The 16,116-nt window shown below is 42.9% G+C and overlaps 1 protein-coding gene across 1 annotated transcript in view; it reads left to right on the top strand.

The window, feature by feature from the left end:
• Positions 1–16,116, top strand: part of SGIP1 (SH3-domain GRB2-like (endophilin) interacting protein 1) — a 154,995-nt gene that overhangs the window by 50,477 nt on the left and 88,402 nt on the right. Inside the window, exons 7-8 of the mRNA XM_015415785.1 lie at positions 426–601; positions 13,339–13,350. Of these exons, the coding sequence (XP_015271271.1) occupies positions 426–601; positions 13,339–13,350 (188 nt within the window). The remainder of the gene's footprint in view (positions 1–425; positions 602–13,338; positions 13,351–16,116) is intronic.

Here is a 16,116-nt window from a genome sequence, read left to right as displayed (position 1 = left end):
GAGGAGGAGGAGGAGGAGGAGGAGGAGGAGGAGATTGTGTGGGTTACAAACGTGCTTAATGTTGCCTAGATCTGGTCATAAGAACTTAACAGGAGGAAGTGATAAGATAAACATATGGGACAACAGTTGTTTCACTGGAAAAATCAAGTGTAATAATCAGGCTTATTTAGGACTGCCAAGCCCCTCATCGTGGCCAGGGATGCCCCACCCTGAGCTCCTGTTGACAAGCAGCGTGTTTGGAGGGAAATAATGAGCATGATGATGTCACTCCTGTGGAATACTTAGAAACTATGGCAGTAGCACTAGGAATCACTGAAAACTCTATGGCTGTGTTACTTCCAGGTTTTGTGCTAACAAATCTGTGTCAACAAATTTCATTGGTTAAATTCCATAGTTCTGTACCATTTCTCTTAACTGTGATCTACCTACCAAAGGAAAGCACTTTTATTCCTCAAGTGAATCCGAAGAAGAAGAGGAAGCACACAAGAAATTCAACATTAAGATTAAGCCCTTACAGTCTAAAGACATTCTTAAGAGTGCAGCAACCGTGGATGAACTGAAAGCTTCTATAGGCAATATTGCACTTTCTCCATCTCCAGTGGTAAGCAAAACTTTGGTCCCGGTCACACGGGCAGGAAACTGCGGGGGGGAAGTGTGGCAGTTTGCCCCGGGGCAAACTAAGGCGCGGTTACCTGATCAGACCTCCCGTGGAGGTACTGTGGAGGTTCCGTGGGAAAGGAGAGGTGCCGATCGCAGAACAATCCCGCGCGCAAAAACGAAGTGCGCGGTGCGGCAAACTGGAAGGGGTTTTTTTTGTTTCCACCATGATTGCGCATGCTCCGTTGTGTGCTTTTGCGCATCCACAAAGACTAGAAGAAAAAAAAACTTTTTCACCAGGGAACATGGGCGGGCGCCGGATGCCACCGGAAACGCGATCAGACGCCCGCCCTTGCCCCGCGGTTTCCGGAAACTAGTACCTCGGAGGTACTAGTTTTTTGCCGCGTGGTTTCGGCAGGAAGCCTCGTTTGAGCCACGGGAGTGCTACACTTCCCAGATGTGCCGGTGGGATCGCGCCCGGAAAACCCGCATGTCTTCCGTCTGACTCGCATGGCTAATGTTCCGTGTGACCGCAGCCTTTGTTTAGTATGCTAGTTTGTTAGAATAAAAAACCCCATCTTGGTTGCCTTTTTACAGTTGGTTTGTTATATTAGTACTTTTATTAACAGCTCAGGTAAGCTTTCAATGTCAAGACTTGTTCGTAACAAATTTGGGTTTGGATGTGTTGAAAAATCATTTTAGTCTTCTGAATGTGTTTGAGATTTTTGACAGGCTGTTAAAAGTACATGGCTCAGCTGCTGCTGCATCTATCTATGGAAGTGGAGTACATATCAGTAAATCCTGCATATCTTAAATCAACAAATAGTATGTTTATTTTGATACATACTTACAGAAAAGCACTTACAGCATAAGTGAAAAACTAAATTGCCGATTTCAGTACTTTCCACTGTTCAAAAGAGGGTTTTATTACTTTTGATACATCTTGATGACAATGATCTCATTTTAGAGATCCATGGAATGACCTCTATAAGCCCAGCAGAGGTTTTTATTGTGAAATAACTGCTGTTCATGCTTTATGTCAAGACATCTTGGAAAACTCGAGGAGGCTTCAAAAGCCATTGTGGTATAACAGGGAGGCAGCAACTGTTATTTATAAAGTAAAAACAAGGTTTTGAATTCCACAGCTCGTTAGTTGTGTTGAAGGCTTTTGGAATTTGAAGGAAACTTTCTTCACTTGTGAATGAATTCTCAGCCAGCTAACTGTCTGCTCTTGCTGAAATCATCAGTACTCATCATGAGAAACTAGAAGGAAGGAGGAAGATATTGAAGTCTAGTTGAGGGATGTGCATGACAATTTTTCAAGGTTGCAGAGACTCAAGTATTTTTGTGAAATAATGCTGCCCTATTATGCCAGGCTCCTTGAACTTGGTGTAGCCTGGTTATTCTTAGCTAGGTTGTTTTTCGTATCAATTCATGCATCATATTTTTAAGGGTAAATTTAAGGATATATATTTTATGTACATATAAAAAACCAAGTGTAATTGAAACTAATGTATGTATAGTAATTTATGTACATGTCAAAATCCTGGCTGCCATCTCCATACATATTTAGTGTAATATGCTCCTGCAACACCATGGTTTAAAAGGTGCTATATAGAATTCTGAATGAGGGAAGTCCCATATCAGGCACTGCAGCAATCCAAATAGGAAGTAACTGAAGCATGGATGATAATGATGATGGTGGTGGTGGTCTGACTCACAGAGAACAAGTTGCAGCTATTTTATCATCTAAGATGATGGATGGCTAATCCTGTCAGCTATGAGTCAAGCAGAAAAGCAACACCTATGATTGTTCCCAGCCCGTAAATGAGATCTTTCAGGGTGTGTGTAAGCTTGAGTCGAACATGTAAACCTTTGGGTCACATGAATGCCCATCCATTATCACTTCTGTTTTGTCCAGATTTAGTGTCAATTTATTCACCCTCAAGCACCCCATAGCTGTGTCCAGTCACTGGCACAAGGCAACTGCATCAGGATATCATGAAAAACAAAGTTGGGTTTTTCAGCCTTTTGGTGACACCACATTCAAAATTGTTAGATAATCTCTAGGTATTAAAACGTATTGGGGACAAAGTCAAACTTTGGTGTAACTGGTAGGCCATGCAAAGTCATCCAATACTACTTTCTGAGTCTGAATGGACAGGTATCTTGAAATGATTGCAACAGAACAATGATTTCTTACTTGCAATGGTCTGAAAGGGATTTGATGATCAATTTTATTCAAGGCTACTGAGAGATCCAGCAAAATCAACAGGTTCACATGCCCCCACTACCCCACCCAGGCATTTCTAGTTGTAGGTTGTCAGTCTGGGCTAGTAGAGCAGCCTGCGTTAAGATAATCAGTCTCACCCAAGATCCCCTGCAGCTGCTGTGCCACGGCCTGCTCAGCTACCTTGTCCAAAGGTGGAATGTTTTGTTCTACCCTGTGGTTATTCACATGAGCCTAATCAGTGATTTACTTTCTGAGGATCAGGCAAATGAGGGCCTGTATTAAGGAAAGAGGCACTGCACCCACTATAAAAGGGAAATTAGTAATAGCAACAGACAAAGCCTCTCACACTTAGACTTGATCAGCAAAGACAGGACGGATCACACAGGCATGATGTCAGATGAAAGTCTCCAAGTAGCTTATCTGCCTCCTTAGAATAACTAAATGAAACATCCAGTTTAACCAGACAAGCAACAGTTCCTGGCACCTTGGAGCAACTTTTGTAACATCCATGTCTGTCAAGTAAGAAGAGATTTGTTTTGGTTGTAAGCTGGTCTTGGTGTTAGTGAGCAGCTAACTACTTCCTCAGGTGAACTGGGATGTAAGAATTTCCTCACCACAGAAAATATTGCCCATGCAAGTGCTTTTGTTCCCAGTTGTCAAAGTGAGTTTTGATTGCAATCTTTTGTAATCTTCTTTGGTTTCTGTAACCTTAAATAAGTCTGCCTTGTATACTTCAGCTAGAAGCTACTCTTTGCTTTTCTCGGTATAGTCATTCAGTGCTCGTTTTTCCTCTTCAACTGCTTGCTTAACTTTCAGGAGACTTCTTCCACCTAATTTTCTTGGTGGTATTATTGCTGTTTTTGTTGTTGTTGTTATACAGGGAATTAATTGCCACTTCTCCAGAGTCCTGCTTGATGTGGCATACAAATAGAAATACCAGAAAATCTTTAAAATATAATAAAGGCATCAATTAAAAACAAACTGGTGGTATAAATCAACCACTGAGCACCCTGAAAAGATTCACAGAACAGACCATTGTCCAGAAGACCATAAAACAGATAAAAAGATAATACCACATTTTAAAAGACTGGGAAAGCATACGGAAGGTGAGGTCCCAGCACTGAAAATGTCTCTAGCTGCCACCTGCTTCACTTCTGAAGACATAGGCAGAGGCAGCTTAGCAGGAATTGGGAGGCAGATGCTGAAGGCATACACATTCCCTCAACCCCTACTATATACAAAATTATACTGAGAACCTTGAGAATGAGGGGTGACATACACATTTTTAAAATAAATCAATACAAATTTTATAAAACGGCCCTGGTTTACCACTGTTCTATATTTAAAATTCTAGACTGCATTGCATCAGTTTTAAAGGGTTTGGTTGGAATGTCTTTGGGGAAGATGTTTCTCCCCCCCCCCCCAAAAAAACCAAGCTTTCTCTGTGATTATTTCAACATTAAGAATCAAATCAAAAGTAAACCAGTGTCACATCACAGCTAAGCAAATATCCATATTGCAAGCATCTTCTCTGGATCTGCAGTGACCTTCCCTGTGCAAGTTGCTAGTTGCACAGAGTACAAAAAGTTCTGCACCTGCTTTGATGGTGGCTAAAGGAAACCAATTGGCAGTTGGGATGTAGCCAGTAGAAAGCTGGCAAGAATCAGTCATGTGGGTGGTGCTATACAACTGCTGCTTTTGGAGGAACTGTTGCTTGAGAAATCATTCTACGTATAGGCTTATATTGGCTTATAACAGTGTTTTCCCCTCTTCCATTTATCCTGACAACAACATCCCTGTGAGGTGGGTTAGACTGTGGGAAGGTGACTGGCTCAAGGTCACCCAGCAAGCTTCCATGGCAGAGTGGGGGTTCAAACCAAAGCCTTGTCTGACATTCTAACTGCTACACCATGCTGGTTTTCATATGCTCTGGTACTCCCAAATCCTGGCATGGAGGGCCTTCTACTTTGCGTGTTATTTGTCTGTTTCTAGCTAGTCTATTTTGCATTTTATAATGAAAACTGAACTTGCTAGAAAAAGTACTAAATAGAAATGTGTCATTCCCCATAGTCCTGATCTGGATAGCCCAGGCTAGCCCAATCTTATCAGATCTCAGAAGTTAAGCAGAGTCGGCTGTAGTCAGTATTTGGATGGGAGACCACCAAGGAATACCGGGGTTGCTACACAGAGGCAGGCAATGGCAAACTGCCTCTGAACATCTCTTGCCTTGGAAACCCTATGGGGTTGCCATAAGTCAGCTGCAGCTTGATGTCAAAAAAGAGACTCCTCTGTGAGGATTTTAGAGAGAATCAAGAGTGTCCCTTTTTGCTACTTAATATTGTGCTACTGTTTTTTTTCCTGTTTATGTAATCATGGGAATTACAGTTATCTGAGAAGAATAGAATTATAACTGTTTGATAAAATGTTGTGGATCCCGATTGGGTGGAAAGGCAGCATAAATAAATAAACATCATTACAAAAATACTCTTACAGGAACTGGGGAATGGGATCTGTGACAGAAAATTATCTTGTCATGATATAACTGTAACAATCCCCAAACTGCTAATAATACTAATATATCCATAATTCATGATTGTTAGTATTACTGTCCTCTGGAGTCATAATTACCTAAGCACTTCTGAATTTCCAGTTGAAGAAAACGCATGATCATTAGCTATTTTAATTTGCATGTAAAAGTTTTCCATTAACAATTGCACTTTCATTAGTTACTCAGGTTTTACCAGAGTGGAAATAAGCAGCATAACTAGGAAGTAGGTGACAGTTGTTGGCTTGAATCTTTTTTATTCTTTGTTATGCAAACACCAAAACAGAAACGGTATTGAACTCAAAGTCACACAGTCTGTGTTAGTGCTCTTGCTGGGATTACATTCATGGTTTTGCTGCATTAAGCTCTCCCTCTGTATTTGTGTGTGTGTGTGTGTGTGTGTGTGAGAGAGAGAGAGAGAGAGAGAGAGAGAGAGAGAGAGAGAGAGAGAGACTGGCTGGTTGTTGCTTCAGTAAGTGAGCTTTCCAGTCATTATGAAGTCACCAGGCTGTTGCAGCTGGGTTTGGAGACAAGACAACAGCGTATTATATTGTTGCGTGTGGAAGCCAGATTCAAGAGTTGATTTGTTACACTCATTTCCTGGACTGTGGGAACAGTAAATCAGAATGATGCCTTTGTTACACTGCAGAGAATGCAGCTTCCTGATCTACTGATGCTGTACGTATTACGGAAGCTGGATTGCAGAGTTGTAATGCTTTTCATGGGAAGCTGGAGGCTCAAAAGAAAAACTGAACAGTGTAACTCCAACACTGCTATATGGAAGAGAGTTTGAATCTATACCAAGCAAATGTCCATTGTTTTAATGGACCTATGTTTTGTCTGTTCAGGTGCTGTTGCTGACTTACCTGCATATACACATAAAATTTAGAATGCAGACACTGTACAAGGACTTTTGAAAGCTATGTGTTATTTGAGTAGAAAGGATGTCTTATTTACTAAATAGATCACTTGTTTGTCAATAATGAGTTGGATTCAATGTACTGTGTAAAAGCATTATTGTCATTTATTATCTGTTTTTGATGTTCTGTCCTATATTAATACTACGGAAAGTTCTACTTACTGTACACCCTTCCAAAAGATCATCTGAAATACTTTGGCAGATCTCTTTATGTCACCTGCTAAAACAGCGTCAAGTAAAATAAGCAAGGCTTAACTGAAGATTGATTATTCAGCTGTACATCCAATAGGTCAAGCAAGATAATACTTTTCTTTTATTCAAAGAACTTTTAATCCTTAAAATATTTCTGTGCCACTGTTTGGGATTCCGATTCATACCACTGTCATACAATTCAGGGGAAATGATGCCATTTAAGACTTATGTGATATTAAAAGATAGCTTTTCCTTCTATATTATAAAAGCATGTAATTATCATGATAGCTGAAATATTTAGATGAAATCAGATATTCAAAAGAAACGAAAAATGTACCTTTGTATAATGGCAGGTTTGCATTTTGCTGGTTTAGACAGTGCAGATTGGCTACATGGGGTGGTAGGAGGTTGCATTTGTTTCTCTGCTTATTTGTTAAATTAATTTTTATGTTTATCTATGCCAATACAATTATGGAATGCCTTGTTTTCATACTTTTAAAGAGAATATTCTCCTGGCATATGTGTATACAGGCAATGTGCCTGTTGGCCCCCACATTCATGTGTTTGCCACTCTACCAACTAGGGTTGCCAGCCTCCAGGTGGGGCCTGCAGGTCTCCAGCTTTTACAACTGATCTCCAGCTGACAAAGATCAGCTCCCCTGCCTGGAGAAAATGGCTGCTTTGAAGGGTGAACTCTATGGCATTTTACCATGCTGGGGCCCCTCCCCTCCCCTCCCCTCCCCAAACCCTGCCCTCTCCTGGATCCACCACCAAAGTCTCCAGGTATTTTCCAGCCTAGACCTGGCAACCCTAATACCAGCTCAGAGCTTATGTGTGTACTGCTGCTCTGCTCCCTAGGCCTCCTTGTGCTTTACTCCTAGTCATGGGCCTCTCCTGAACCATGTTAGTCTCCCTTTTCATGCATTCCATCTGCCTCTGCATAGCCTGTCATTACAGTTCACTATCAGTCTTAGTCTAGGAATTTTAAGAGTGCTAAGATCACCTTTTATCCTAGATTCTGTCATTTGTAAATACTGTTAATGTGGTTGAAAAGTATGCACACGGAGAGTGATTTCAGCTAAGCATACCTTTATTTAGTCAGGAACAAAGACAACTGACCAGCTCGCAGGCCGGTTTATATTCATTCAGAAAACCCGCCACCAAGCTCACCTAAACACACCCCCTACTCCCGATAGGCTATTTGCAGTAACCGAGAGACCCATTGGCCTCCCGGCTTGGGACCTAGCCCTTTCATTGGGCCGGCTAGGATCCTACGGACCCATTGTCTTTAGACTTGAAGCTATTGAGGAATTGTGCCTGGCCAACCCGGGCAAGTCCGGGCATGTCAGGCTGAATACATTACAGTGGTACTCAGAGCAGAAGAACTATTCTTAAAAAGGTTGTATATTCTATGCAATGTGACTTTAAAATAAAAACTGATCAGCAAACACAAGAAATGCAAAAGGAAAACTTCTGATGTGTATGTGTGTGTCCGGTGACAGCTTTGGGGAGAAGGGTGGGATCTAGTTACTGCCAATGCTCAGGCACCTGGACAGCTTGAATCAAGTAGGCCAGGGTGGCCAAAGACCACTTTCCACCAATAAAAACTTGATCTCCCAGTAATTACGGTCCTAGCTTTTCACTGATCTTCGTTTTCACTGCAATCTCCTGCCAGCATCCCCATGTGGGAAGAGGTTGCTATTTTGTCTGCAGCACTAAGGCTAAAATTGCCTCTCCCTTCTTCTCTGCTACCTAAAAATTAATTTTGAGGGGTTGCAGAGAGAGTAAGTAGCAGATGGGGCTGCAAGCCTTTTTGCTTTGTTTATAACAGAGCCTGTGCCAGAAGATGGAAGCACGTCCCTGTTTTCTCTGCATGCAGTATTGGAGGGTATGTGGTCTCTTATACAGTTCTATTTCAGGCCTAACAAACATGTAATACTAGCAATAAAGAGATTTTCTCCTACACAGTTGAAAAGGGGTATATATGATACTGATCCATTTGCTTCACTGTTACGGTATCTTATTCCAAGTTGATCCATGGGTTTTCTACAAAATCGCCTTGGATATTGCAAGTTCAAATCATATGCTCTAACTGCCCCTATTTTCTGATATTTGCTCCTGATTTGTCCTTGCTTTGCCTTTTGGGGGAAAACTAAGTCCACTGAAGATCTGCTCCAAATTAAGGGTGTATAATTTTGCAGCCATCAGCTTCCGGTCTTGGCGAATTGCTGGTGGGTGCACTCCATCGTTGCTTCAATGAGAGTGGCCTGCAATTGCTCCGGATGGGAGGGGACCCGGATGATTCCGGGGGGGCAAAGCCCTTGGAGGGGCTCCTAGCCTGGAGCACATGGGATGCCTCTCCTAAGGCTACGGCTGAAGGATTGAGGCTCCCCTTTGCTCCAAAAGGTCCCACCAATGCAAGACCAGCCATGGTTTCAAAGACACACACCGGAGAGAGAGCAAGTGATCTGGCAATGGGAGGCTGTCCCTACCTCTAGAAGCAGGTCGTGGAACAAACTGTGAGTGAATACCCAGTAAATGGAACAAGCACTTAGGCGAAAATCTGTAAAGGTGCACAGAAGCCCTAAATACAGCAGAGGGGGGGGGAGGCAACCCTTCCCTGGGGAAAAACCAGCAAAAAACCCGAGGAAAGCGAGGGGAAAATCGGCAGCCTAGATGGGAGAAAGTCAGTCTAACTGGTTGATGTGCAGATTTACAGCAAGCATACAACTTAAAAGGCTTTCAGAAACTTAAAAAAACTTTTACCTTTAATGTAAACAATGTCACATCGGGGTGAAAAAATGGCGTCCAGAGTGAAACCTTCTTCAGGAACTGCCAGCACATCGACTCCGGTCCTTAGACCGGAAGTAACCACAGACATTTCTAAAATGATTGCTGCAGCACTGCACCTTCTGCTGGACCAGATAACTAACCTTAATAACAAATTTGAAGCTCTACAAAAGGAACTGAAAGAAACTAATGCAAGAACAGAGAAGACAACTAAAAAGCTGAAAAGGTTGATAATAAGACAAATCTACTGAATCAAAGAATAGAGGAAAAGAGAAAAGAGAGAACCTCTGAGAAACAGCAACTGTTACAACTTCAGATGGAAAGATCATCTTATGCCTTGAGATTCCAAGGTATTCCTGAACAAAAAGGGGAGAACCTGAGAGAGATTTTAAGCAAAGCCTTAGCACCCATGGATATGATATATCGAACATATCCAGAATTTATTAAGAGAAACAACCTGCCCGGTGAAGGTTTTGTGAAATTCTCCAAAAGGTCAACAAGGGACATGATATTGAAAGTGACAATGGAATAACCCTAAGGATCCAAGGAGAGAAGCGAAGGTTTTAAAAGATGTTCCATTTGAGGTGAGAAAGAGGAAGAAGCAATACAAGAATCTGACATCATTTCTATAGAAAAATTCCACCCCTACAGATGGATATTTCCTGAATGACTTATTTTCAACTTAAACTATTGACTCTGTTACTAAAGCTAAAGCATTTTTCGAACAGCAGCAAAGCCCAGCGAAAGAAGGAAAAGGAAAAGCAGAAGACAAAACCGCTACAGAACATAATAGTGAACATGGATCGAAAACCAGTGACAGCTCGGTGTGCAGTTCCCTGGAAGAAGCTTCTGAATCTGTATCAGAACTAGGAGATGCAGCTCCTAAACCATTTAGTTAAACTGAACTTTGATAAGAGTAAACGTAAAGGGAAGAAAGCGGATAAATAACCGGATTCTGAAAATCTGGTTTTTATTTACTAAGATGCACATATTATAGCCAATTCAGCTTGTATTTGTTAAAGTAGAGATACTAGCAGTTTATCTCCACCTATGTATAATTCAAATAACAGGATCCTTGCCTACTCTGTATTTTAGTTTAGAATATCCCTGTTCCCTATATCCTATAGATTGTAGTGTTAAAAAAGCAATTAAAAATGTCCAAAAAATTTTTTGCAGCCATCATTACAGCATTTAGAGGTGGAAAGGTGTTATGAGGTAACACTTGTTCTTTACCAAGAGCTGCAATCCTATACATTTTTTAAAATAAATATGGAAAGGACCATGCTGTAAGTATTCACTTTAGGAAGGATTCTTCGTTCCTTTGCTCTGTTCCTGATGCCATTACCAACAAGTCAGGCTATTGCAGGGTAAGTGAAGACGGAATACAGCACAGAGAGAAGAACCAGTGATCCTTGCTCTGAGGATAGGGAGGTTGCAAGTATAACAGATGTCCACATTTTGATCTATGAACTATTCAAAGGCATGGCATTTTTTGGCTACTGTTTTTGGCTTAGCACTTTTTTTTTAACCAGTTACTGGGTTCAGTTCAGGGTTCTAGCTACCACCTTCAAAGTCCTTAATGGCATTTAACCAGTATGCCTGCAGGATCGCCTCTCCTGCTATGTTCCACCACAACAGCTGCACTCATTTCACAAAGCCTTCTGTAGCCTGCAAATAGGTAAAATCAGCAACTACCTGTTCATGGACATTCCCCATATTGGCACACATTATGGAATGGTCTCCCAGAGGCTATCAGAAAGGCCTTTTGTCACCCTCTGTTCAGTGTGGCTTGTCAAACTTTAGACAGTTTGGTTTCCTTAGAAATTCTTTGCCCATATTGACAGTTTTGTAGCCTAAGGCTGGGATCACACACACTAAATAATCCACTTTCAATCCACTTTCTGTATACTTTCAAATTGGATTTCACTTTGTGAACCGTCAAAATCCAGTTTGAAAGAGCATTGAAAGTGGATTGAAAGTGGATTGTTTAGTGTGTGTGATCACAGCCCTGGTCAGTTTTTTGCTTGTATTGTTTTCCAATTTTTAATCCTACCTCTGTTGCATTTTTAAATTAGAGATGTGTGCTGTTTGATTGAGTTGTCTATCAGTTTTGTAATCTGTCTTGAGCCTCAGTGAGAAAGGCAAGCCATAAATGAAGTTAGTAATATAAATATTTTTGCTGCACTTGTAGAGCATATGTCTTCTCTCAAGATGACTAAAATAACTTCTGAGGTAAAATTACTGCCAATATGGGTGGGAATTGGGAAAATTCGCTGATGTCAAAGTCACCCATCACTGGTAGGACATTTGTTTTCTCCCTCAGTTGCCAATTAAGCTAATAGACTTAGCGGTGCTTTGCTCTGCCCTCTAGGCTCCTGTAGACAGTGGCCATCTGCTCAAGTAGAGGGATATATTGTGGGTGGGAGTTGGCACAGCCGCACTCAACAACTGCTAAGCACTTGGGAGTAAATAACATTTGGCTTGTTGTATATTGCAAAGTCTAAAAATAAAAAAGCATTGTTATAACAGAAATCTGTCTACCTTTTTGGAATGTAAATTGCATAATTTGGCAAAGAAATTGTGAAACTTTGCTCATCTCATATCATAACAGCACATGACAAACAATACTTGATACAGAGCCTCATTTTATAAGATGCTTGTGCTGTTATATCCAATACAGGAAGCCCTGCAGATCTTCTTTCTGTAACAGATTTCCTTTATTAGATTACTAGAGGAAGTGAATTGTGTTAAATATGCAACCTCTGTGCTCTCCGTTTCAATTATGTGGTAGACTTTAGTTACTAGACTACATAGGCATAGAAGGGGTATACATATCTTTGGTTACTTTCCTTCCTATTATTCTTATTAGCAAAGGTAAAACTGCTGATTGCATCCTATCTATTATTTTTCTGATTTTTAAAAATTGCGCTATATTGGTAGTACCAGTAGAATGGTGGTGCATCTGCTTGTTGGAGAGAGCAGACTGGTGTAAGGGGCAGATTGTCCATTAAAGCCACTGGGGAAAGTTCCGGTGGGCTGATGGCCACCCTAACCCTTAGCAAGGGCTAGACATTACTTCATTCAAGATGGCCATTGCCCCATTTGGGGTGGCTCTTGTGGCCACCTCTGTGGCAAGCTGGCAGCCCTCACCCCGTGTGGGGCAGGTGAGCAGCTGCCACCACAAGCGAGCTCGCTGCATGCACCCCATGCAGAATAAGTGGTGTGACAATGAGCACAAGCTACCAGCACAAGCAATCTGGCTGCATGTGCCCTATGCAGAGCAAGCAGACAGCTGCAGCAGAGAGCAAGTCTGCTGCATGAGCCCCAACTGGGGTGGGCCAGCAGCTGCCACACTGAGAGAACTGGCTTGTGCTCATTCCCCCAGCCTTTATTGCCCTCTATCTATCCCCCTTTCCTCCCCTCTCTGGCCTCTGCTCCTTTCCCCCTCTCTATTGGAGGCAGGGCTGGGAGGAGGGATCTTTTCCAGGGCTTTTCTTCTTTCTAATCTGCCTCTGGCAGGTATAGTTCAAATTTGGGGTAAAAGAAATTCAGAAACTATTGCATACATTGTTAATAAAATATTAATTGTGTGATGCTTCAATACATATCTTGTTTGTCCAATATGTCCATTTATAACTGGGTATTTTCAATATAAGAATGCAGTCCTTACCTAGGAGCAAGTTCCATTAATTCCTAACAGAACATAATTCTGAGTAATGGGATATAGCATCAGGTTGCACATATGTTTTTAGAATGCACTAACATATGTACATACTCCACTATGCGCCTGTTTATTCTTGTATGTATGGTAATAAAATTGAGGCTGTTACCAGTTTATTTTTAAGATTACTTATGCTGCAATCCTAAACAAATTTATTTGGAAGTAAGTTTGAATGAAACTGACAAGATTTATTTATGACTAAGCCAATTCCAATGTTATTTCACATCAAGCTGTAATGTTCTTAATATAACATTTCATGGAGATGGATTTCATCAGTATCTGCTTAAGGGAAAGTACCTTTTATAATTTTTTATTTCCTTATTTTTGAATGCATTCTATAGAGGAAAAGTCCGGTAAGAAATCTATTCTATCTTCCTCCCCCACCCTTTGTGACCATAATGAAGTATTTTCCTGACAAGTTTTGTTATGCTACTGGACTTCTGTTTTGTTTATGAATGTAGCCTCTGCTCAGCTCTAGAGCAAAAGCATGAACTTTCTGCCACCTTGTTCCCCAGGTTTGTTTTCAGCTTCTGGGTGACTTTTATTAGCTGTCTCTCATGATTAACCCAGTTACTTGCTGTACCACATTATCAGAATATCAGATTTATTCATTAATTCTTCAAAGGTGTTTGGATCAGAGATAACCCATAACATTTTTGGTGCCTGAATAAGAACATCCAAGTGGCTGGTTATGATAAATCACAAATTGTTGCTTTTTAATGGTACTTCAAAATCTGCCATGTATATTTTTTTCCAGGGGTCGTTTCATAGAAAAAGAGCTAGGGGAACTCATTAGCATAACTCATTTGCATATGCCCCACTCCCTGACATCAGGGGCCCGGCGGTGGACCTGCAAGGCTGGCAGGAGTGCGAGGAAGCCCCGCCAAGGCCCTCCCTGGCCCCAGGCAGGCAGGGGTGGGGAGAGGCGGGGAGGAAGCAACTTACCCTCCCTCTTCTCCTGCCTCCTCCTGGCTGAATGAGGGCTGGAAGCGGGGCGGCCGGAAGCAGGGGGCAGAGCTTCGTCATGTGCTCCACCCCCTGCACCTCACCCAGGGGAACTGCATTTCCCCGTTCCCCCCCCCCGAAATGACCTCTGTTTTTTACCCTGTCTTGTGTGAGAGTCGACCCTGTGCTGGATGATTTGCCCATATTAATTTGCCTTTTGCAAACTTGAAGAGTGCAGTATAGCTTACTTCTTATGCACATCAATCAAAATGCTAGAAATTTGCAACATTGATGATAATAGTTGGCTGCTGCCCTGAAATATATAGGGTAGCTCCTGCGGAGGTGTATGAATATGTAAGTTTATGACATCTGTACCATGCTGACCACAACTGGAGTTATTTGGACATGTGCACCATATCATGACCCAACTTCCCTCTTTGACCCCCTTCCTAGGCTACAAGCCTCTGTCTGGGGAATCAGTGTGTGTGTGAGGGACTTGAACCCACTTTTAGGGAACCCTAGTCCTCATGCCCTTTTACCCCAAGTTGCTTGCTGCCACCATCCAGTCTAGCCCTCTGCTAGCTGAAGTACTGCTGTTTCTCCTTGAGAAATTGGCACAAGGTAGTTGGAGCTTTAAAAAAAACCAGGATGGTCACTGCAGACTTCACTCAGCTTGCTTCAGAATTCAGATTCAGGGTGTGTGTGGGGTGTGTGTGTTGGAATTCCAAAATATTTCAGGTCCATTATTCCTTATGGGGAACTCTTTCCAGGTGGGTTGGACTGGCTGTTTTTAATGCAAACAACACTAAAAATTGCATGGAATCTAGTACTACCTGTCCACTAAGACTCACCCAGGTTTATAGCAATTGGATCAAGGGGTCCAATTTTGTGAGACCCTGACCAAGGTGCCCTCAGCTATTCTACTTGTTCCATTGTTTCCTATGGGGAAAAATCCCATGCTTTCTCCAGGGCCAAAAAGCCAATAGCCAAATATGCAAGAGCAACCCTTGGCCAAAAGCCTCCAAATGTAAATTCAACATGCCAATGCAACCATTGTAAATCCAAAGAATCCAAGTCAAACCAGTTTAAGCAAGGGACACTGTTGCAAGCCCAACAGAACCAGCATCAAAGCAGAAGATCCAGACCTGGTTCTAGAGTAAAGTCATGAAGGTAGTTGCCAAAGTCTTGTCCTTCTTATTTATAACCAACAATAATTCATTCTTACATGGAAATGACAGACAGTTGCTTATTGGAAAGAAAAATAGGGAAACCTGTATTGACAAAATCTTGGCTAGTGTATATTGGCATAGTTTCATTGAAGTTAATAAAGCTGGACGAGAGACAAGCTGACAATGAAAATAGTAGAATGTTGGTGACAGGGCCGGCCCGAGGTTGTCATGAGCTCTAAGCGAGCGCAGATGCCAACCTCCTGGCGGGGCCTGGAGACGCAAGGGAGAGGCGGTGGGACCGGCAGCAGGAGGGGGGCAGTTGGGGGAGCAGGAGGAAGCCGGATTGCAGGGGGGGAGAGGCCAAGAAAGACCCGAGAAGTGGAGCAGGCAGCCTTGCCCACCCTGCTGCTTCCTGCGAGGAAATAACAAACTTCTTGTGGGCGTCAGCAGCAGCAGCGAAGCAATCGCGCTTTCCAAAAGTGGTGCGCGCAGCAGTGAAAACCCAGTGAAAAGGCTGCTCGGGGAAAGCAAAGAAAGGACAACAGAATAAGGGACTCAGCAGCGCTGCGTTCTCGTGTGACCGGGGTTCTTAAGGGGGGCTGATCGCGGCTACGCTCGGGTCTCTGCTCCTGCTGGCGGCGGCTTTGCGGACCTCCCGAGAGGAGCATCGAGTGGGTTTGCCAGAGGAAAGGAAACTGAAAGCGCCCCACTGCCACCACTGCGACCATGCTGGGGTACCGTCGCGCCTTCCCTTGGCCCCTGCTGCTCTTGCAGCACTCTGCCTGTGAGTAGAGACATCTTCCTTCTGGCTGCAGGAGGAGGACCCATGGCGGCGGCGTGGGCAGGGCGCGGCGCTTTCCTCCTCCTGCCGCCACCCGCCCACCGCCGCCTTCTTTCTCATCCTCTCCTGCCCGTCTGGGGGGGCGGGAGGAGCCCCTTCTCGTCCTTCTCCGGCCCTCCCCCCCCCCCCCCCAGCAGGAGAGGGCGAGAAACGGAGGCTGGGGC

The sequence above is a fragment of the Gekko japonicus genome, unplaced genomic scaffold (genome assembly GCF_001447785.1).
Source record: "Gekko japonicus isolate JY-2015 unplaced genomic scaffold, Gekko_japonicus_V1.1 scaffold20, whole genome shotgun sequence".
Lineage (NCBI taxonomy): Eukaryota > Metazoa > Chordata > Lepidosauria > Squamata > Gekkonidae > Gekko > Gekko japonicus.
Note: the sequence above shows the minus strand (reverse complement) of the source record. Positions and strands in the feature narration are given on the sequence as shown.